The 23,431-nt window shown below is 52.6% G+C and overlaps 2 protein-coding genes, 1 long non-coding RNA gene and 1 other non-coding gene across 5 annotated transcripts; 2 read left to right on the top strand and 2 right to left on the bottom strand.

Annotated features, from left to right (window-relative positions):
• The first annotated feature begins 1,439 nt into the window (after positions 1 to 1,439).
• On the top strand, positions 1,440 to 4,646 carry LOC140907613 (protein mono-ADP-ribosyltransferase TIPARP). The gene is made up of 5 exons (XM_073333972.1): positions 1,440 to 1,741; positions 2,255 to 2,429; positions 2,912 to 3,099; positions 3,185 to 3,454; positions 4,202 to 4,646. Exons 1-5 carry the CDS (start codon positions 1,440 to 1,442, stop codon positions 4,644 to 4,646), a joined length of 1,380 nt encoding a protein of 459 aa, XP_073190073.1.
• A 4,148-nt stretch (positions 4,647 to 8,794) lies between these two features.
• On the bottom strand, positions 8,795 to 8,866 carry TRNAE-UUC (transfer RNA glutamic acid (anticodon UUC)). Its single transcript has one exon. It is a non-coding gene; the product is annotated as a tRNA-Glu (tRNA).
• A 2,231-nt stretch (positions 8,867 to 11,097) lies between these two features.
• LOC140905928 (uncharacterized) lies at positions 11,098 to 14,344 on the top strand. 2 transcript variants are annotated; one of them, XR_012156987.2, is made up of 3 exons: positions 11,098 to 11,375; positions 11,801 to 12,491; positions 13,000 to 14,344. It is a non-coding gene; the product is annotated as an uncharacterized LOC140905928 (long non-coding RNA). The 2 variants fall into 2 exon arrangements; XR_012156989.2 differs by lacking the exon at positions 11,098 to 11,375 and having other exon boundaries at positions 11,414 to 12,491; positions 13,000 to 13,089; positions 13,736 to 14,344.
• Positions 14,345 to 19,803: 5,459 nt separating this feature from the next.
• Positions 19,804 to 21,779, bottom strand: LOC144930190 (uncharacterized). The gene is made up of 3 exons (XM_078851429.1): positions 21,712 to 21,779; positions 21,111 to 21,200; positions 19,804 to 20,463 (listed from the first exon to the last, which is right to left on the bottom strand). Exons 1-3 carry the CDS (start codon positions 21,745 to 21,747, stop codon positions 20,053 to 20,055), a joined length of 537 nt encoding a protein of 178 aa, XP_078707555.1. The 5' UTR covers positions 21,748 to 21,779; the 3' UTR covers positions 19,804 to 20,052.
• Between the last annotated feature and the right edge of the window lie 1,652 nt (positions 21,780 to 23,431).

Raw genomic sequence — 23,431 nt, 5'->3', positions numbered from 1 at the left:
TCTGGTCACCTGGCGTTAACCACACATTTAAAGTATAAGAAAGTATTCTCTCTTCTCATTACTTGTGTTTTAATTTTGTTCATATTGGTTTTTGTAAAACTCTTCTCCTTCCTCCCTTTTACAATTCCCTACATCCATTTTTATATCGAAATACAATCTAGCTCTACAAAAACCTACCTTTTAGGGCTGAAACTACTGACTGTTTCATCCTCAAATCCCATTTCCACCCCGGGTCTCTTCCCTTTTGCGTTCTAGCATTACCCATCCTAGTTATTCTTCAGGGGTCTGGAGTACTATACAATCCCCAGACAATATGTCCCAATGGGAAAAAGTATTTTACCAGACTCCTTAATATTTGGTGGCGATGGCAGTAGTTGGGACGTGTAGATTATACTAGCCCACTGAATACTCAGCAGAAGGGAAGAGAGATGCTTGCTCATGCTCCTCCCTTCATTAATATACACATGGGACTGTATTATACCTTTTGATATGTAACAGAGAGAGGCATGTAATGCCTCTTTAGACTCTACACTTCATTTTAATATATCTAAGGTAGAGCTGGACTTTACCCTACTGCCCAGTCACAAGAAAAGTGGGATCAAGTTTTTCTCCTATCCTTTTTTACACCTATTAAACACTAATCGTAAACCACCAATCAGAGCAGAGGACCCCCCCCCCATTCCCACCAATCAGAGCAGAACATGTTCCAATGTTCTAAACCCCTTGTTCCTGCACAGTGCGGAATCCCCATATTCAAAGAGACGCAGCAAGACGCAGGCCAGGCGTTTGGGAGGGGTGGCTACAGCCTGAGCCACAGGGAGAGGGATGGGGCAGAATAATTCCACAGGGCTACCAGGCCAACTGAGGACAAGAAGTGCCTCCCCCAGTCAGCCCCAGCAGGTGTTTGCCAATGGGAATCTCTGTGGGGAACAGGGGCTGGCAGAGGCTGTGCCATGCTGGGAATCGGTTCCCCCAGGAGAGGAAAAGATCTCTGGGGGGCAGGGTTGGGGTCCCACGGGAGGGAGCTACATTTGTGCTGAAAGGGAGGTTAAAGTCCCAGATAGGGGTGACCCATCCTGTGGATTTAGGGCCAAGTTACCTTTATGTATATCGGGATAGGGTTCCACTGTAGAGCACTGTGTGTGTGAGTTAGAGGTGTGAACAGGAGTTGGGGTCCCTGGGGAGGACTGTGTGTGTGTGGTTTATTGCGATATATCAGAGGAGAGGCCCCATTGTGGCATGGGTGCATGCAGAGTAGGAGTGGGGGGTTCAAGCTAGAGGCCCTGCATTGAGCTACTCTGTGCCTCAGGGTTACATTTCAAAATTACTCTTTCTCCCAGGAGTTGGATTCCTTCCATGAAGAGCGCTCTGGCTCCCCTCAGACATCTGCTTCTTCAGCCAGTGAAAGTACCATTCCCAACAGCCCACCCCAAAAACGCATGCGCACGGCCAAGGGAGAGAGCTCCCAGAGCCCCGAGGAGGCCTCCGAGTATCTGGGTGGTGACAATGGGGTCAGATTTCACATTCATCCAAGAGATGAAATTAAGATTTGTGACCGCTTCCTGCTGGGGGGCTGCACCCAGGGGGACAGCTGCCCCCTCCACCACACCCACTATCCCTACCATTGGCAGATTAGGCGGAGGGACAGCAATGCCTGGCAGAGTGTTAGCGAGTCAGCTCAGCGGCACCTAGAGAAACTTTACTGCGACACTGGAAAAGAGCAGATTAAGTTTGTGGACAAGTAAGTGATGGGAAGCCAAACTCCAGTCCTGGAATCGACCAGCAGGAAGAGCTGTAGGAAACAGTGGGAGAGGTGCTGAGTATAGGGAGCTCATGGTGTCTCAAGTCCCTGCCCCAATCTGGGATGTAGCATAGGGAATACCTTGCACGTTTCCCCACTTTCATTCATTCCACTCCCCAGGTCCCTTATGTCCCACATGTGTGGGACTCCCCTCACTTTTCTTGTTGAAAATTATTTTACATCAGAAATAGACTCAAGGAACTAAGGTTACAGAAGGGGTAATTTGCACTAGAAGCGTGGATCCCAAATTGAGAGCTACGGTGTAGGCCACAGTGCTGGCTGCCAGGAGCTCCCACTCTACTGCTGTCCTGGCCTCACCCAGCAGGAGGTGCTGTAGAGAACTGGGCAGGAGCACTGGGTGCAGGGGAAGCTGCTAGCTCCTCCAGTCCTGGCCTCTCCTAGTAGGAGGTAATGGAGGAATTATTGTTTACTGTATCCTTTTCCCGCTCACAGAGGCGGTGCTGTTGGGAGCATTTTTCTGCACTCCATGAAGCTGGTTTGCTTCATCGGACCCTATGACAAAGTGCGGCGACTTTCCAACACCTCTGATCCAAAGGAGAATCCCCACTTCCCCACAGAGTGGGCAGCCTATTGGAAGAGCAATGACAATTGGAAGAAGTATGAGGAGGTGAGGAAAAGGGAACGGCAATCCAACCTGCGTCATGTATATCATACAATGCGTTTCCCCAACAATGCCTCACTGAGGTATGCAAGGGAATTACATACTGTAGTTAAAGCAGAAACAACAGCAAAGGGGGAGACACACTGAGGGGCACAGACAGAGGAGAGAAGGTTTGTGGAGGGGAGATACTGAGGATGGGGAAGGAGCTTTCGTTGGCAGGAAGAGAAAGGAGTTTCTCTGCTATGGCCTGAGGGAAAACCAGGCTGAAAAGGCTAAAGGATGCTGTAGGGAAAGGAAAGGTTTAAAACCAGGTCATAGTTAGTCAAGATGAAGACAGGCTGGATACTGGCAGATCTTTGCCTCTGGCTTCCCCAGATAGCTAAAGAATTATTGATGAAGGTGGCAGCCTAAGGAGCAGTGTGTGTGGGTCCTTGGCTTTCCTTTTTGGAGCACTCTCCCTGTACACCTTCTCTTCCTTTCCCCCTCAGCCCATCTCCCAAGGTCTCCTTGCTGCCTATGAGCAAGACAAGGACAGCTACACCTTTGAACGCCAGGGCCACTTCTTCATTGTGGATCTGAAGCGCCATGTGCAATGGAACCGGGATAAGGGATACGTCCGCCTGGTCCAGCGCCGACCTTCCTACCGTCCCCTCCTCAGTATGGTGCCACAGCTGATGTAAGTGACTCCCCTGGCAACCATGGTCCTAAAGGAATATAACAGCATTCAGAGGAGATTAATTCTTGTCTCACTGTCTCCCTAGGACACTCCCAAGAAGACCCTGGGGAACAGTTCCTTCCACTTCTGACGTCCTCGGGGAGAATCCAAAGGATGGCTACTGTGGATCCTATCCTGTTGCCTGGGTCCCGAAGCCACCAGATGGCCAGGCTTTCCTGCAGATGGAGGTGCTACCAACAGAGGTTGCATACCACAGAGTTTGTGCTCTCTTCCATCAGTCTGTCTCAGAGGAAAAGGCACTGGTGCTGGGGATTTACCGAATCCGGAACGATGATCTCTGGGAAAAATATACCAGGTATAAAGAGAAATGTTGTGGGGAGATTGTGCTTGTACGTGTACATATGTGAGCGTGAGAACCCTAGCCCGAGTGCCAGAGGGGGGATGCTGGAGCTAGTGCCTATACGTGTGGAGCTCACCATGCTCGCGGCAGGAAGTGTAAAACCTAATGTCAGTGCTTTAGGGTGCAGAACCCATGGCGCTGGAAGCCTAGGAGCATGAGCCCTGGAGCTAGTGCGCTAAGGTGTGCACTCACAGGAGTCTGACTGAAGGAGCTAGTGTGCGAGGGTGTGAATATTAGTGCTTGTTTCCTCAGGTGGGATTTTAGCACACCAGCGTGAGCATGATTGCTTCTCATTTGGCAATTCCTTGTGCTGGAGTGTAGGTAGATTCAGCTGCACTGGAGTTTGCATATTTGGATGCATCCTCGGGAATGGGTGCATGGATCCTAGTGCACTGGGTTGTTTGCAGGGTCCATGCATGTGCACTGGTGCAGATAGTGCACTTGAATGTGAATATTTGTGCAGTGGTGGGCAGATCCTAATCTGCTCAAGTGACATTGGATGCACTTGTGTCATTGTTGGATGGATCCTTGAGGGCTGGGGAAGACTGACCCCCTAAGTCTTTCCCATTCAAGCTTTTGGCCTTTATCTATTGAGTAAGTGGAGATGGAGGGAGTTGGGGGGAGTTAGGCCTCTAAGTTTCCCCAAACATCCCCTCTGGGCAGGATCTAAGCCTGCTTTTTTTCCCTTTGTGTCTCCTTCAGGAAGAAGGCCATCATGTCCCATGCATGTTCACTGCAGGAGAAACACCAGCTGGAGAAGCACCTCTTCTATGGGAGTGCTGCTGACTTCCTGGAGCCCATCTGCCAGAACAACTTTGACCCCAGCTTCTCAAGGCTGCATGCCCCAATCTACGGCAGGGGCTGCTATTTCTCCAAGAGTGCCATCTATTCACACCGCCACGGCCAGGCGAGCAAGGCCGGGCTACGCTACATGTTCCTGGCCAAGGTGCTGGTGGGCAAGACTGCTGTTGGGCATAAACTTTTCCGCCACCCCCTGCCCAGGGTGCCTGGTGGGCAGCTCTTCAACTCCTGGGTCAACAGCAAAAGCAATACCCAAGTGTATGTGATCTCTGACAACTGCCAGTGCTACCCCTACTTCCTGATCAGCTACAAGATGCTCTCTGACCCCATAGCAGTGGATGGTTGATAGTGCAAGGGGGAGGAACGGCTCATTAGGAAAGATTGCTGACGCAGCTTTTCTGATCAGGCTCCACTTCCCCCTGTGGGGACAGGGGTCACTTTTTGTTGTCACCTACAGCCTTCCTATGCAACCTGCTCTGTAAAACCCACTCTACATCCACTCTGAGCAGCAGCTGTGACCCTCCCAGGGTATGTGGAAAACAAGGCCATCTAGTTTCAAAAGAGCTCTGTCCCATCCCATCCTATTCAATCTCCAGCAGATTTACCCACCCTGTGTTCAACTTCACCCCTGTCACCTTCACTATCTGTCCAAATGCAAACATCCCGGGAGGCTGTGCCATCAGACACTGCTCCAAGCTCTGGCCTGGAAGCTGCTCTATTACACCATACGAGCCATCACTCTCCGTGACCTCTCACTGCTTTTGTAGACTGCAGTATGTGATTCACAAAAAGTCACCACTTTGTTCATGACTCACCTTCTCTTCCACCTTCTAAAGGGGCCTTCAGCCTGCGGGTAATTGGTTTGTCAACAGTTGTTTGCACAGTGGCTTGCTGTAGTGTTTGCTAAGTTTTCTGGTGTAAGACTAATTTAGAAGTATTGTTAGAATATTCACCATGGGTCAGAGTGCTCTCATGTGTTTGTAATTATTTAACATATAGGTTCGTTATACAAAGGCAGAGTGGCTGTAAGCATCTGCTGTGTTTAGTCTGTTGCATGAAACCCCCCAATGTCAAGGATCAGGGAAAGTTTCTGGCTGCTCAGGCCTTGCTCCCAATGATAACATGTCACCTGCCCCTGCAGGAAACCTCCTGTGATCCTCAGTTTTTGGGACCTAGGAATTGGCCAGTCGTTAGTGAGTTAATATGTCCTAATGCCTGAGAACCTGTGGATTGCTCATTTATTCATGTAAGCAATAACTCTTTAATTCACACTGTACTATTAACATAATTACTTTCTTTGCCAAGTTTCCTTGCCTTCATAATTTGCGATCACTTGCCTTATACTTTACATTATTTTCTTGTCTTTAAAATTAAAGAGCTAAGAATGTTGTTTACTGCACGATATCAGTGTGAGCTACATTATCTAACACTTGGTTCATTAAACCTGTTACTTAATTTGATTTAATACCCCAGCAATCACAATTAATGTAGTCTCGGAAGTTACGCTATGTAGAATTATAGAAATATATGGCTGGAAGGAACCTCCAGAAGTCATCTAGTCCAGCCCAGTGTCCCCCACCTCCACCTCAACACACGCTGAGCAGGACCAAGTGACTGGGAGTTCAAGGTAAGTTGTGGGTACTCGGTACCTCTAAAAATTCTCCTATCACGATTAAGTGCCAAAACATGGATTTGGGGCCTACATTTTCAAAAGGGACTGACCTGAGGTGCTCTGCAGGTGACACGTTTTTTCAAAAAGGCCTGATTTTCACAGAGCAGTGGCTCAGCACTTTTGGAAAGTCAGCATCCTCTTACAGTGTCAAGTCAGGTACCTCAAAGCTAACACACTTAGGATACTATACACTTTTGTCGAGAAAAGTCAGCTTTCGTCAACAAAACAGTGGAGGTACACGCTGAAATGCTTCTCCCGCTGATCTAGCTCTCCTGCTCCGCCGATATCATAAAACCACCTCGACGAGCGGCATAGAGCTTTTTGTGATGTAGTTAGAGCAACGGACCCTGTGTTTCTTACGTCGCCACAAGAGGGCGCTAGGAGGTGTCTCAGAATGCCCATCTTGACCACTTTGGTCACCATTTTGAACTCCGCTGCCCTGCAGCCAGTTACACAGGCATATGCCTCTCCCTACTTTAAAGGCTTGAGAATTTTTGAAATTCCACTTCCTGTTTGCTCCTCCTGAACAGCTCACATCGCAGCTGTCTTCCCAGCTGACAGTGCCGGCTCCCTACAGCAAACACTCTTGTGCTTGGTATACACCGGAGTTGTTGGATCTGCTGGCTCTGTGGGGAGAGAAGGTTGTGCAGTCGCAGCTCCGCTCCAGCTGTAGGAACTTTGATTCCTCTGGGCAGATTTCTCATGGCCTGGAGGAGAAGGGGCAAGAAAGGAACACAGAGCGGTGCCGTTCTAAGATCAAGGAGCTGAGGCAGGCGTACCTGAAGGCAAGGCAGGCCAATTGTCAGTCTGATGTGTCACCAAAGACATGCTGCTTCTACAAGACACTGACGCCACCTGACACCCCACCTTTCTTGGGGCCTGACCAGGTACAACTGAGACTAATATTGGAGTGGGAGACTTTTCCTGTTGGGTTATTTCCTTACCGTCACAATGGGGATTTTCTGTCTAGATCTCGATCTTTTTTGAATATTTTTTCCTACAAATCCCAGTGGATCTAAAAGTTGGATTGGCCAATGAGCCATGTGTTCCCTCATGGAGTTTTAACTCCATGCTGAGTGCAGCAGCCATCCCTGTTGATGCAGGATCTCCTCGGGATTGGCTCTCAGCCCAGTCCTCTGGAGTGACACTCACTGAGCACTGCCACAGTTAGGGGTGCAGCTCAGACACTGAATGTGCTGGGTGTGTAGAGATTTCCTATAGTGATTGTAGTTCATGTTAACTTAATAACCAGGGAAACTGTCTTTGATTCTAAGGATCTGTCTACACAGCACCTAGATACTCGTGGCTGGCCCATGCTACCTGACTCGGGCTCATGGGGCTTGGGCTGTGGGGCTGTTTCATGATGTGTACACTTCCAGGCTTGGATGGAAGCCTGGGCTCTAGGGCCCTATTATCTTTTGAAACTCAAGATTAGAATGAATTTGTGTTTCTTTGTTTACCTGCTTTAACCTTGGAAATAACTCTCTTATTTCCTGTTCCTATTTAATGAATCTTGAGACAGTTTATTATCAGATTGGTTACAAGTGCTGTCTTCAGTGTGAGATCTAATTGACCTGGGGTAAATGACTAGTCCTTTGGGACTGGGAGTGGCCTGAATATTGCTGTGGTTCTTGGTGTAAGGGACGATCTACCACAAAAGTACGCTTACAAGGGTGCCAAAATACATTGGAGTACTGAAGGGGACTGTCTGTGACTCCATGATTAGGCTGTTACAGTGCCTGAGGAGTTTACACTTAATAATTGGTTGGGGTAATCTAAGTATAAACTCACAACCAGTTTGGGGTTTGTGCCCTGCTTCCTAACAGTCTGCCCTGACATTGGTACTCATGCTTTTGAGCCACTGCAGGCAGCTTGACACCCAGTGCAACTGGTCTCACTGATATAGACAGGGAATGCCTTCCCTCTGGGACTCTAATATGGTTCTTCCACTACATAGGCCCCACAAAGTTCAGCCCACAGCACAATTCATGCTCTCCTGTTGGCATAGTAGTGACTTCACTAAAGCAGTAACTCTGATAGAACCAGGCTGCCAGCTGCTGTGTGTTGCAGTTCAAACTGTTTGCTGATTATTAAACAGTCATATTATGGTGGATGCCTAAGGCCGTATGGTGCTGATCTCTGAACAAGCACTGAAAAGGAGACAGTCCCAGCCTCAGAGAGTTTATAGTCTTATGCCATAGGGGTACAGCATAAGACCCCCTCTCAAATATGGTAACCCAGTGGAAGCTGCCTTGGGTCTGTGTTATTTTTTCTCTGGCCAAGGCAGGATTTTTTTAAAATGTCTGTGTCTTTTTTGTGTCTACCTCACTGACAGGGGCTGTGACCCCAAACCTCGAGAGAACCTATGGCCCTTAGGCAGGGCTGTGGAGAAAAAGAGAGTAACAGGAGGGTAAAAGTCATGAGATCGAATAGTCACAGTAGCAGTTTTAGAGCTCAGTTGTGATCAGACCAGGATCCAGTGGCAGTGACAGCTCCCCCGCATCTCATTCTGGCAATAGCTCATAGGTTGCTGAGAGCCCTCTGAGTGTTATCGCAGGGGCTGCCCGTGGGGATGGTCAGTGTAGGAAGCTGGTTGCTGAACCTCTGGATGAGGATGGTCATTGCCCACCACCCAGGTATTCCTGGTGCTTGCTGCTCTCTGGGGAGGCTGTTGCATCTCTTGATCATGCCTGGAAGTGCAGGGCTGGTGGGGCAGGGGATGAGATCATAGAATCTCAGGGTTGGAAGGGACCTCAGGCGGTCATCTAGTCCAACCCCCTGCTTAAAGCAGGACCAATCCCCAACTAAATCAAAAGTGAAACTTCCCATACTGGGAGTTGAACCCAGGCCGCCTGGGTGAAAACCAGGAATCCTAACCGCTAGACCATATGGGAGGTATTTAAAAAAATAAACCCAGATCATGCTTTGCATTTAGAACTTCATCACACCTGGTGAGACAAGAAGAGACTGAATCAGAAGCTGGGCAGATCTGAGCCTCATCCCACAAGGAAGAGGCTGCAGTGATGAATGTGGCACCTGCGGAAATGCAGCCACTTCTGCGGCAGGACATGGCAGCCACTCTGCCCCAGTTTCACTCTGGTGAAGGGCCATAGGAAGGGAGGAATGGAACTGCAGGGGGACAAAATGGAAATACCTGTGAGGAGGCATTTGGGCAAAACATTGGGTTTATTCTTGTACAAAGTACCCTGGAACTGACCTGCGGGTGATCAGTGCAGTGTCCAGCAGCCCAGCACCACCTTGCCGGATGCTGAAGCAATGCCTGATCTCTAACAATCTCAGACACACATGCCCATATCTAACTAATAGATATTTAGTGAATGCCAGGCATTGTCCCAGGTTCATTCAGCTCATTTCAAAACCCAGCATTAACATGGAATAGATTGGCCACAGCTTTCTAAGAGCACCAACAACTGCCTGGGGACAGCTGTATTAAATGTTCCCTTTCACCCCTTGTACCCTTTCACCATTTGTCCCTCTGCCAATATCCACTAATAGGCTAACACAAAGTCAGATCCCCCTATTTGCTGTCTCACTGCCCAGCTCCCTTGCTCCAGAGATCTCCCTCCATAGGGGTTATGGGCAGAGGCTAGACTGTCCATCAGACACTTGTGAATATTGGCATTCAGGCCCTAGTGACAAGCAGAAATGTGTCACTCTCACAGCTCGGTACTGTGAAGTGATCAGGCCCTTGTGCTTTCAGGTGTGGGCATGCGAGCCTGTGCTGGGGAGTTTGTAGGTCTAGAGCCCTCAGACTCAGCTGCCCCATAGAGAAGCACCCCCCAGAGGCTCCGTCTCCATCAGCACTTCCTGTGCTGCTCTGGCTGACTGTGGAACCACATGGTCACCTGGAAGGGCAGAAGGAAAGGGATGAAGGAGATGCTGATGGAAGTGGGAGCCAATCCCCTCTGCCCACTGCACTCCCTCCTCTTCCCCACAGGGACAGTGTCATATTGTATAGTGTGTTTTAGACTAGGAGGCAAGTACGCAAAAGAGTAAAATACAAGACGAAGAGAATGATGGAGAGGTTCCCCACACCCCCGCTGGCCAGAAATCTCCCTAAGCCAAGTCCCTTTCTGGGTTGAGAGAATGTTACCTGACACCTACCACATTTGCAAGCCTGGGTAATGACCCCTCTGGTCCCCATTTCCCTCCCCCTGATCTTCCTCAAAGGAACTGCTACGGCATCAGTTTGTCCTGACTTTGGGAGGCAGAGACAGAGGAGGGAGACGCCCCAGCAGGAGAGGCTGATTTCACCCGCTTCTCAGTGAGGGCCAGGGGCCGGGCCAGCACAGCGATCGCACTGTAGTCGGGGTCTGCCTTGTTGCCAGCACCCAGCGCCAGAGGCAAACAACTGCAGGGGTTCGTTGCCCGGTGTGTGTCACCCAATAATCACAACGGGGTGGAGAAGCAAAAAAGTTTATTTGCAGCTGCAACTAAGGTACAGGGAGAAGAGAATCTCAAATCCTGCACATCAGAGCAGGTCATTACACACACTTTTATATTCCTTAATGCTGCTGCACTACACATCAGCCAATCGAAGCTTTGCACAAATGCTCTGCCTTCCTTATATGGGTTACAACAATGTTTATTTCCCGCAACCTCTAACAAGCATTCCTAGCAACTTAAACAACCAGCACATCCTGCCTGGCCTTGTAGCTGTCTCTCCTGTTATCTTTAACTTGGCATCAGCAAACCTTACACTATGAGGCATGCTTTGCCGCTGCAACATTGTTTTAAGAGCAAAAGAGCTTATTCAAACCAGCCAGGCCTGAGTTCTGTTAAGGGGGGGGTTAAAAGAAGCCCTAAGGCCTACAGCAGGCAGACCTCCTCCACCCTTATGGCCTTCCATCCCCTGGACTTAACTGTGGCCATGCCCTGGGGTCTCCGACAGCCGGCCTCCCAAAGGCCAAGGTCAAAATGCTCAGCTGCAACTGGCGGTCCTGGCGCCATCTCCCCAGGAACGCCAGACACAACGTGGCCTGGCGCAAGAATGGAGCCTGCCGCGGCTGCTGCACCGACCCTGCGCTGAGAAAGCCCCACGTGCTGGGGTGGGGACAGCCGCCCCCCGGGGAGGATGAGGCCGGGGACCCCCTCCCCAGGGCACCCGGCAGAGACCCGGGTCCCCCAGGTTACGGGAGCCCGCGCTGGTGACCCGAGCACACGCGGCGGGGCCGGTCTCCCCCGGGCGCGCACGGAGCCGGCGGGCGGGCGACGAGCTACGTCGCCCTCTGCTGGGATGCGCCCGAGCCTGCCGGCGCCCCTCAGCACCGCAGCCGGGGCTGCACGCAGGAGGGTCCCTGGGCCAGGCCACGGGGAGGTCCCCAGAGCGCGGCTCGGCTTGGCCTGCGTCGCCCGGGCACCGGGGCTCCGGGCCGGGACCTGGTGGGTCTCGCCAGGCGGCGGAGCCCCTGCGCCTCCGCGCTGCGCACCGGCCCCCCCGGCCTGGCAGGGCCCCCGCCCCGGTGTCCCTGCGGGCCAGGCTGCGGTCTGAGCCCTCTCCCGTGCTGTCACCCTGCGCTCGGCCCCTGAGGAGGCTGGCTGCCAGGGCTCGGAAACACGGCGGGACAGGCGAAGAGGAATGACGTAGCGCCTGGAAAATGGGCCCGGTCCCAAAGGCTGCACATGCCGTGAAGGGCCAGGCCCAGGGAGGGCAGCTCCCGCCTGAGAGCCCCCAGGCCACGCGGCACTAAGGCTGCTTCCCATTCTTGTGCCGCCGGCTTTTACCTCCGCACATCCCACCACGTTTGTGCGTCACACGTGCAATCAATGCATTGACCTCCTCCTTTATTTTCCCCTTCTCCCCGCAGCCGGCCTTCCCTTCCACTGGCCCTTAGTCCTGGGGGGAAGGACAATCACATCAGCCGCAAAATGAATCACCCGTTCAACTTCTGTGACAGGCTTTGCTGAACTCAGCCGGGGCATCAGATGAGCACGGAGCTAATCGCATCACACCTGAGACCTTTCCAAGGGAAGCTGTTAGTACATCAAAAAACCTGCCTTACCAGTCAGATATTCAGGTTGCCAGATCAAGCGCTGCAAAGATTAAAAATGCCAGAAAATCTGGTCTGTGAATACCTGGGATTCATCACAGCCACCTTTGAACTACCCCCTTCTTGACAGGACTGCGCTGCGGAGGGGGCGCGGCTGGAATTCTCACCTCATCGAAATGAATTAGGAGGCAGAGTTAACAGTGCATTGGGTGGAAGATGAGACAAACTGTCACCTTTCCGGCTGCTGTTTGCAATTTCTGCAAGGCTGAATAAACCATGCAACACACAGCTGCTTTCAAAGTGGTGGCCGAAACTCTACATTTCCTTTGGTAATGAAAGTTCAGGCTTGGCAGAATCACAAGGAATCCAACATTGCAGAAACACTAAGCAGAAAGGATCAACAACGTTTGACATTCGCTGGAATCAGCTGCGCATCCATGGAAAGAAATATCTCAGCCTGCCTGAGGCTGAAAGGCTGTTGGGGATGATGGGACTCACCTGCCACCAGGTACATCCAACCCCTCTCTCTGGGGCTCTGGATTCTCCTCTCTCTGCTTAAGAGACATTTTGCATTTCTAGAAAATGGTTTCTACAGCCAGGGCACCATAGGGAGCCATAGCAGAGGGTTGGGGGAGCAGAATGGTGCTGGGGTCTCTGTCACTCAGAAAGGTGCTGACAGTGGGTCTGGAGGTACTGGGGCTGGGAGGACAGTTTCTGTGACCTGGACGGAGCAGGGGAAAGGGTCTGTTCGGGGGGGGGGCGCATGTGAGAATCTTTCATCCAACTGGAAAGCAGTGAAGGATCCTCCCCTCTGTCCCTGCCTCCCATTCTTCATTCAGGGCCACAGAGATCTGCTGTTGGACACAGAACTCCTCCCTTCTTCTCAAGGCCTGGGGAGGGGAACAGGCTTTTTCAAAGCCTCTCAGGAGGGAGGGTAAAAGGAACAGGAATCGAGGGGTCCCTGAGGTTCCTTCTCTGCCAGCAACTCCTACAGCCCCTCTTCTCTCCAATTCCAGATATGGATTTGGTTCCAGAATAGAAGGGGGAAGCACCGGAGACTTTACACTGGAGACGGGACACCTGGGAGCAGCCTCTGTACCCTGCAGGTGAGAACTTGAGAGCTACACACACACACAAACACACTCCCAATCACCCCCTCAGACACACGCTGAGTGTCCCCCACCCACACCTCCACTCATCCACAGAGACACTCAGACAGCGAGACACCCCAAAGAGCAGACACCCGCTCACACCTGCCAACAGACACACGGGCACTCTGGGCCTTTTCCACAAGGGTTATTCACTGGTATCTGGCCAGCACTTCAGTGACACAGGGCCAGATCCCCAGCGTGTGTAAAGCCGGACAGCTCCAGTGAGTACAGTGCACCTACACTGAGCACCAGGAGTTGGAGCCTGGCCTGTGAAGTGCTGGGAACCTGCTGAGATCTTAGCATTACACTGATCTCCCTCTGGGCTGTTTCCTCCTGCCCTGTCAGGTTTGTTGGGGGCTGGTTTATGGGCCATTGGAACGCGTTGAAGAGTCAGATTTCTCCCCTCAAAGTATCCCAGGTGCAAGTAGATTCACCACCTGCAAGTCCCCTTGGGATCCTCTGGGACAGAAGAGCCTACAGAAATATCCAGGACAGAGCTATTAGTGCTGCTAGCAGTGAAGAGAGCTGAGCCCTGGGGATCAATGCAGGGCTCTGGGCTCTCTGGGTTGTGATTAAATGTTCTGCTTTCTCTTCCCTACAGACCCAGTGCTGTGCACACTCCTGCAATGATCCATTCTCCCTGTTTCATTGGCCAGCACTTCCTGGATCCCCAGGACCTGATCCAGGGATGCAATGGGCTCTGCAGGGACCAGCAAGCTCTGCATTGATTCCAGAATTGACCGGGCTCCCCTCCAGCCAGCTCCCAGCTGTAGTTCTAGGGCTACAACACACAGGCCCCAGAAACCAGCCTAGGAACCTCTCCCCCTGCTGTGCAACCAGTGGCTATTGACTCTACTTCTTCCTCTACCCCCAGGTTCAGTCTCTGGAGTCTCTGGAGCTGTCACTGTTAATCACTCTGCTCTCTTCATTGACACATGTTGACACCCAGGGAGTAACTTCAGCTTTCCTGTCTGGACTCCCCACTGGCTCTGTTTCCCAGCCTGAGTCGGGGAGTTCTCAGGCTCTTTCACTCCCGAGGAATCTCTGACACTCTTCACTCATGAAAACACCAAGATTCCTTCAGACTAAGCGAAAAGCTGGGCAGAGGGAGAGGGAAAGAGCTGTGGTTTAAGTGTTTGCAGAATGCTGGGAGGGTCTCTCTCATTTCAGTGGTGCTTTTCTGCTGTTAGAGTGAATCCATTGTCTTATTGTGATTTTGCTAATTTATAATAAACTAGTTTTAAATAATACTGGGAGTGTTTCTTGTACAGTTCCTGAGCTATAATTAGGTCCAACCCTCATAACCTCTCCTCATCACAAACAATTAAAATCCCCCTTCCCCCCCAAAACCCACAAATGGGCCAATATCAGTTATGTGGGTTTACCAGAAGTGCTGGTGTCACAATGCTAGCCCCTCTCCCAGCCCCTACCTATGGCAGGGTTCAGCCATAACTGGGGCAGGGGAGCATCTTTCACAGTGACTCTTTTTTAATTCCCAAAGATTTGCTGATCATAATAATCCTGCCAAGGGCAGTGGGAGCAAACTTGCTTCACTGAGGCCCTGAACCACAAACTTCACAGGAGCAGCATCAGTTGGGCTGGTGGCAGAGGTTGTGAACCAAAGAGACTGCCCATGGAGGGGCTTTCTCTAATCAAGTCCTGCAGCTAGCATGGTGCTCATGCCCATGCAGGCAGGGTTTGGCCACGGCATGTCTGTAAAAAGAAAGGGGCTGTTGGACCTGAACTTCACACCAGTCAGTGATCTCATTATCTGCTAACGTGATCAGGCTTCCCCTCTCCCAGGAACAGAAATTCTGCTGAGTCACATGCAAGGGAAGCTGCCCTGGTACAGAAAGATATTTCTGATCATTACCTGTATCTTAAAAGAAACTAAACTTTGTTATTTACATTCAATGGCTATTGCCGTGGGAAAAAAATCAGCATTGATGAGGATTATACTAATCACATCACTTCCTCTACTAATGCGTATCCCTGGTTTTCTCATGGATTCTAATGGGAGCTGTGTTCCCTAATCCCCAACCTTCATCCTCACAACAGTGGGATGGCAAGCTCTGACCCAGGAGAGACTGTACAGCCATAGTGAATCTATTTTAATTGCCTGCCCTACCTGTGACCCAAAACTTGAAACATCCTCATTGATGTAATACACAGGTCTTTAAAACAAACACTTCAATATTTACAATATTCTGCCTCGTCAAAGCCAAGGGCAGCGATCTCACAAAATAATCACCACCGGGACCACTAAGGAAATAACCCAACAAGGGACGCCTTTGCGTGTAATAGCCACCCCAGATGCAGCTGGCCAAGCCTGAGAAATTCCTGAGGGGACTGGAGTGAGCAGTTTTGAACACATTAGACCAGGGTGCATAGTGCCACAGATATCTCGCTCAGTGATATGAAAAGATCATAGCCCTGAGAGATGTAGTTAAGCTAATCTAAACCCCAGGCCAGGTCTACAGTACAGACCTGTATTGGTATCACTACAAATAAACACCCCTGAGGGAAGAAGGTCTACTTACCTAACCCCCAGTGTGGACAGTGCTATGTCAAACAGGAGAGTTTCTCCTGCCGACACAGCTGCTGCCTCTCAGGGAGTTGGATTAACGATGCCGATGGGAGAAGCTTTCTGGTCGACATAGTAGTGTCTTCACTAAAGCGCTACAGCCATGCAGCTGCGCCTCTGTAGCACTGTACATGAAGACAAGCCCCCGGGGCCGACAGCGCTAGGTCAGTGGAAGAATTCCACCATTGACCTAGCTACTGCCTCGCGGAGAGGTGGATTTTCTATAGCAATGGAAGAACCCCTTCCATCACAGCAGTGTCCACGCTACAGCAGTGCAACTGTGCTGCTCTAGCGTTTCTAGTGTAGACATAGCCTCAGGCATTGACAGAGAGATATCTGAGCCAAATGAGAGTGAGTGCCCAGTGTTGTGACCCGGTGTGTGGAGTCGCAGGGCCACTCATGCTTGGAGCAGGGAGACAGGCCCAGCCCCATGGGATAGAAGTTGCTGCTGTGGGGTGAGTGTGCGTGGCTTGCTATCTGCCTCTGGCCTCCCTTCTGCACCAGGCTGTGAGAAGTGTGTGATTGCCTGGGTCCCTGCAACTATTCTAGAACCTTGTTGGGACTCACTATTTGGGAAGCACTGGCCTTGAGCCAGGCAGCAAAGTGCATTCTCAGAGGCAGAAACTTTGGTGCTGAGGGAACTTTTACCCTGAAAATGTATGTGCTGAATGAGTTCAGACACCTACAGTGGTTGGCAGATGTTTGCTGCATTACAGTGGAGCCTAAAGCTGGGTCTTAGATGGCTAAATACCTTTGTGAATCTAGCCCAAATACCCCATCACAAGCCCATGTCACTGGTCTTTCCAGCAGTGTCCCATGGATGGGGCCATCCTGCTCTCAGTGATTTCCCTTATTCCTGTTACACCTCCAGGAATGGAGCCTTGTAAACGGCACTAGAAAGCTTCTGGGCCAGATTGTGTCAATCTGATGTAAGTGCATTGGTTTCAAAGGTGCGGCTCCAGATTTATAGCACGAGAACACAGACCCGAACTTAGCCTGTGTCTCTCTATCGGCAGCTTCAGGCAGGTGGCTCAGCATCAGGCCAGCCAGCAGGTTTCCCTCATTCCCAGGGGAGCTAGAAATTCATGCTGTGAACTATGTAAACTTCCACTGTCCAAAGGCTGCCGGGCCTCCAGAGATGCTGCAGCAGGACAGTCCATCTCAGAGTGATCCTGTTAAACAGGGTTTACTTCCATCGACACTAGGTTACCCTCAACTGGATTCATTATAATTTGAGCAGCGTTTGCGACCTGTGGCCACTGCAGTCAGCAGGGGCTTTTCTTGCAGCCACAGGCTCCTGGGCAGTGATTGGTGGAGGAGGGGAGGGAAGCAGTGACCCTCCCCAAGGGCCACCAGCAGGGGTCAGGTCCTGCCCCGCTCTGGAGCCAGAAATGCTGGAGGAGCAGGCAGTCGGTGTGAGTTCCCCACCTTCCTGGGGCTGGTGGAGCGCGGGCTTCTGGCTTCAGTCCTGCGGTGGCAGGTTGTGGGCGGCAGGCTCCAGCCATGGGGCAGCAGGCTCTGGTCCCTAGTCAAAGGGCTTTAGTCCGGTCTGGCTGGGCCCCACTGCCTCCCCCAGCCCATTGCCCCTGGCCCTACTGCCTCCTCCAGCCCCTCCCCCCCAACCATCACCCTGGCCCCTGCTGCCTTGCTACCCACCTCCCCATCCAGAGCTTAATTTGTCCTACAACTTGCCAGAGCTTTGTAAATTTGCTGTGAAAAGTTATATTTGTATGCTTGTTAATATCACTTTTCATAGCAGCAGACTTGCTAGCAAGCTGGGAGGCAGTGAAAAGTGATATTAACAACATACAAACATCATTTTTCATAGCAGCAGACTTACTAGCTAGCAAGTCTACAAAAAGCAACCAAAAAAGCAAAAGCAAGAACAACAAAAGACAAGAATATGCAAAAACCCTTATTTTTGTGTCTATTCTTTTTGGGTCCAGTAAAGAATAGAGACAACTGTACATTATTTGTATTATTGAGTTTTCAACCCCCCCCCCAAAAAAGCTGTACATAAATAAATTAAAATGATTTGGAGGTGTATCTGTGCATTTTGATTTGTTTTTCCGAAAGTTAATTAAGTATTTTAGGAAGAATTGTCACAACAGCCACCCGCAAGAGTTGGTGGCTGCACTCTGAGGCCACCAAAAGAATTGTTGTGAGCACCCCTGAATTAGAATCCCATGTTAGAGGGTCTCATATTTTGTGTCCCTATGGAATCAGATTGTAAACTCTCTGGGGCTGGGACTGTCTCATTTTCTGTTTGATCAGATCCCAGCACTACAAAGCCTAAGCCCGTAGGCATCTACTGTAATATAAATGGTTCATAGTAAAGCAATGATTTAAGCAGCTAATTCCTTTCAGGTTTACACACAGCATCTGGCAGTCTGGTTCTGGCAGTGTAACCCTGAGCTGGGGGAAGAAGGTATTTTTCTCACTCCCGGGCAGCAGAAATCATGCTGTGGGCTGAAGCTGGGGCGCGGGGGGGATCTATGTCGAAGGAGGACCATATTAGAGTTCCCCTAGGTACAGTGCAGCGCTTGATTCCCGTTGCATGGGAAGAGATACTGACTGGACACAGGGAGGGGGAGAATGGCCAGTATGAAGGGTAGCACCAGAGTAGAACGGCTTTTCCAGATTCCTCTGCAGCACATAGCTACCCTGTGCCCTGTCCGAACTGAGATTCTACGATCCTTTCCACTTGTTGAACTTCTGCACCTAACTCCCTGTCTCCCACTGCACCTTCCTTCCTCGGGCAGTCTGTGGGTATTTCCCGTGCTTCTGGGGGCAGGGCAGGACGAGCATGGGCCCCGCTAATGCCTGAGACAGGTTGTGTGTCAGTTCTCCCCCAGACAGAGAAAGAAGCAGAGACCGGAGGTGTTTGGCAAAGCACGTTCCCCGAGGTCTCTCTGTGTCTGACCCACAGGAATGGGCCGCGCTGTCTGCGCCGCGTCAGGACCATGGAGAGAGGCTCAGGGGGATGTGTCTTTCTTTTATGTGGGATGCAAAGACCGCCCCTGGCTCCTAGCTCGCTGTTAGGGAAATACAGGGCAGAAGCTGGGAACCCACACGGGGACTAATTGGAGTGTATCATGGTGACGGCTTCCTTCTCTCACTAAGATCCACGCCCTCCTTTTTTGCTCTAACCACAATATCCCACTGCATCCAAATGACCAGAGCCAGGTATCCCACCAGGCCCCAGCCTCCCCGAACCTGACACGGAATTTGGAATGTGAAGCAGGCACGAGGGAGGCAGGTGAGCATGGAGCACATGTCTGCAGGATCAGGGAGGGCTTGTGTTTGGGGTGGGGGACACATTTACAGAGTAGACAGTCCTCTACCTATGCCTATCCCGCCATAAGGACTTGGCCGCAACGTGGTTCTAGCTGAAGCCAAATTTCACACAGGCTGTGGCTGGTCTGGCTCTGATCCCAGTGCAGAAAGGACCTTAATCCCATCTTCCTTCTCACCCATGGGGGCTTCAGCTGCCATCTTTGAAAGTTTATCTCTGGGGGAGAAAGTCAAAGCCCCTCTCCCCCAGCCCAGAACAGGGAGACCCACCAGGAAACAAGAAGGCGGCAGCACTTAGATCATGGAAAAGACATTGGGAATGGGCAGGAAGAGATATTAGAGAGACCCTTCAATGGTTCAGAACTTCTGCTCCAAGCCCCAGTGATGCTGCCTCTGTGAAGTTTTTGATTCAGGGCCTTAGCAAAGGAGCCTAGCTCAGATGGCCCTCAGATGGCATTATTATGATCAGTAAATGTCTGGAGATTATACACCTAAGTCACTATGACAGACTCTCAAAAATACACCCACTCCCCCCATTCTCACAGAACCCAACCTTAGCCAGTGGCTAGAAGATTGGATAGGTTCATGGCACTGCAGTCTTCGGAAACCCACACAAATGATATTGTCCTTTCTGGGGGTAGCAGGAGTGTGAATTTTAATTTTTCATGGTGATTAGCAGTTCTGGAAGTTGGACCTGTTTACAGCTCAGGAATAGAACCAGAACCACTACCTGATTATTTAAAACTGTTTTACTGGAAAATAATAAAACCAAATTAACATAATGGGTTCATTGTCACACCAGGAAAATATCACTGAAGAAATGCACGTATGCACAGCATTGTACAAACTCTGAAACCACATCTCTGTCCCTCTCCCTCTGTCCAGATCTCATCTTCCAGTCTGAAGAAGTCTTGGTGGTCTCACTAGTGAAGAGTGTCAGATATTCCTCGGGAGTGGATGAGCCTGAGAACTCCATGACTCAGGCTGGGAAACAGCCAGTGGGGAGTCCAGACAAAGGGGCTGAAGTTATTCCCTCTGTGTCACCAGGGCTGGCTATCCCCATGGTTGGGCCCCCACTGCGAATTCCCTTGGGAATCCATACAGAATGAAGAGAGCAGAGAGTCACCAGCATTGATCAACTGTGACAGCTCCAGAGACTCCATGGACTGAATCTGAGAGAAGTGGAGGAAGCTGGAGTTGATGGTCACAGGGTGCACAGCAGTGGGAGAGGTTCCTAGGCTGGTTTCTGGGGCCCATGTGTTGTAGGCTTGGAAGTCCGTAGGCGTGGAAGGGGACTGGAGGGGAGGCAGGTTAATTCTGGAGTCAAAGGCAGAGCTTTCTGGTCCCTGCAGAGCCCATTGCATCCCTGGATCAGGTCCTGGGGATCCAGGAAGTGCTGGCCAATGAAACAGGGAGAATGGATCATTGCAGGAGCGTGCACAGCACTGGGTCTGTAGGGAAGAGAAAGCAGAACATTTAATCACAACCCAGAGAGCCCAGAGCCCTGCATTGATCCCCAGGGCTCAGCTCTCTTCACTGCTAGCAGCACTAATAGCCCTGTCCTGGATATTTCTGTAGGCTCTTCTGTCCCAGAGGATCCCAAGGGGACTTGCAGGTGGTGAATCTACTTGCACCTGGGATGCTTTGAGGGGAGAAATCTGACTCTTCAACGGGTTCCAATGGCCCATAAACCAGCCCCCAACAAACCTGACAGGGCAGGAAAGGAACAGCCCAGAGGGAGATCAGTGTAATGCTAAGATCTCAGCAGGTTCCCAGCACTTCACAGGCCAGGCCCCAACTCCTGGTGCTCACTGTAGCTGCACTGTACTCACTGGAGCTGCCCGGCTTTACACACGCTGGGGATCTGGCCCTGTGTCACTGAAGTGCTGGCCAGATACCAGTGAATAACCCTTGTGGAAAAGGCCCAGAGTGCCCGTGTGTCTGTTGGCAGGTGTGAGCGGGTGTCTGCTCCTTGGGGTGTCTCGCTGTCTGAGTGTCTCTGTGGATGAGTGGAGGTGTGGGTGGGGGACACTCAGCGTGTGTCTGAGGGGGTGATTGGGAGTGTGTTTGTGTGTGTGTGTAGCTCTCAAGCTCTCACCTGCAGGGTACAGAGGCTGCTCCCAGGTGTCCCGTCTCCAGTGTAAAGTCTCCGGTGCTTCCCCCTTCTATTCTGGAACCAAATCCGGATCTGGAATTGGAGAGAAGAGGGGCTGAAGGAGCTGCTGGCAGAGAAGGAACCTCAGGGACCCCTCAATGTCTGTCCCTTTTATCCTCCCTCCTGCCCTCCTCCTGAGAGGCTTTGAAATAACCTGTTCCCCTCCCTAGGCCTTGAGAAGAAGGGAGGAGTCCTGTGTCCAACAGCAGATCTCTGTGGCCCTGAATGAAGAATGGGAGGCAGGGACAGAGGGGAGGATCCTTCACTGCTTTCCGGTTGGATGAAAGATTCTCACATGCCCCCCCACCCCCCCGACCCTTTCCCCTGCTCCGTCCAGGTCACAGAAACTGTCCTCCCAGCCCCAGTACCTCCAGACCCACTGTGAGCACCTTTCTGAGTGACAGAGACCCCAGCACCACTCCACTCCCCCAACCCTCTGCTATGGCTCCCTATGGTGCCCTGGCTGTAGAAACCGCAGAACGCAAATTGTCCCTTAAGCAGAGAGAGGAGAAACCAGAGCCCCAGAGTGAGGGGCTGGACGTACCTGTTGGTAGGTGAGTCCCGTCATCCCCGCCAGCATTTCAGCCTCAGGCAGGTTGGGATATTTCTCTCGATGGAAGAAGGACTCCAGGATGTGCAGCTGATTCCTGCTGTACAAGTTCCTCTTCCTCTTCTTCCTCTCTTGCCCTCCCCACCGACTGTGGGGGGGATCCCTGCTGGGGGCAGCAGCTACCACATGGGGCCCAGCAGCAATGGACGGGACCCGGGGCAAAGCCATGCATCCCTCTCTGGAGTCGATCCCTGCTGTAAATCCAAAGGGAGAAGAGAGGAGAAGGGTCAGAGGAAGGCGCAAACCCCAGGAAGGTAGAGGCACTGCCTGGGGGCCTTGAAGAGGCTGCGAGAGCTGGGGGTGAAGGGGGATGGAGCTGAGCTCTCATTCCAGGCTGGGGGTCAGGAATCCTTCCCTCCCAGTGGGCATCTATGCGACTGAGGAACAGAGTCCCTGGGGGAAGTGGTGGCAGCCCCATTGTCCAGTCAGCTGGAGGGAGGACAGGGCAAAGCCCTGCAGAGCAGACTGAGCCTCAGCCCCGCAGAGCGATGCTGCCAGAACTGCCCTGAGCCAGGCCCGGTGCATTGGCCCCCAGCTCCCCTCCTGACAACCAGCCCCTGGAGGGCTCACCTGAACCATGCCGGCCTGGTCCCGCTCTCCCCACCAGTCCACCCGTGGAGCCAGCAGGCCCAGCGCAGAGGGGCTGGCCGCCCCCGCCGCTGCTGTCGAGCTGTGCTGGGTGGCGCGCGAGTGGGATGAGTTCCCACAGCTCTGGGGTCATGGCTGCAAAGGCTTCCTGCAGCTCCGGGGCAGAGTCCATGTTCCCTCTCGGGCTCCCTGCTGCTCTCTGCTTCCCCGCTTCGCGGGCCTCTTATACCCGGAGCTCAGGCCATTGTGCTCCTCGCCGGGGAGGGGCCAAGGGGCCCCATCAAAGCTCCCGTTCAAAGGGCTTCTCCGAGGGCCCCTGGCTGGGAAGGCTGAGTCACCCCAGCCCGGCGGGGAGCCACCCCAGGGAAGAGGTGGGGCAGCCGCTCGCCAAGCCCTGGCCCGGGTCCCTCCCGGGGGCTGGGGTTTCAGGGGCTTGGAGGCCGCAAAGGGGGGCCCCCGGCTCCAGTTCCCACCCCCCACTTCTCAGCCCTTCCTTCTTCATCCTTTCGGGGTGAGACGAGCCGTGGGCAGGGAGCCCCGGGTGCCCAGGGCCACCGCGCGCGGCGGCGGAGCCAGGGGGCTCCAATCGCAGGCCCCGGCCGCGCTGGTGACCCGAGCACACGTGCCGGGGCCGGTCTCCCCCGGGCGCGCACGGAGCCGGCGGGCGGGCGGGCGACGGGCTACGTCGCCCTCTGCTGGGATGCGCCCGAGCCTGCCGGCGCCCCTCAGCACCGCGGCCGGGGCTGCGCGCGGGAGGGTCCCTGGGCCAGGGTCCCCAGAGCGCGGCGCGGCGCGGCTCGGCTCGGCCCGCGTCGCCCGGGCACCGTGGCTCCGGGCCGGGACCTGGTGGGTCTCGCCAGGCGGCGGAGCCCCTGCGCCTCCGCGCTGCGCACCGGGCCCCCCGGCCCGGCAGGGCGCCCGCCCCGGTGTCCCTGCGGGCCACCCCCGGCCCTTCATCTCCCCGCCAGAGGCCACTGTCCCGTACTCAGGTCTGGGTCTGTTACCTACTGGCTGGCGGGGGGCAGGCGGAGAGCAGTGCATTCACATACCGACTGCCACGGATTTT

Source organism: Lepidochelys kempii, chromosome 1 (assembly GCF_965140285.1).
Source record: "Lepidochelys kempii isolate rLepKem1 chromosome 1, rLepKem1.hap1, whole genome shotgun sequence".
In the NCBI taxonomy this organism is placed as follows: domain Eukaryota; kingdom Metazoa; phylum Chordata; order Testudines; family Cheloniidae; genus Lepidochelys; species Lepidochelys kempii.
Note: the sequence above shows the minus strand (reverse complement) of the source record. Positions and strands in the feature narration are given on the sequence as shown.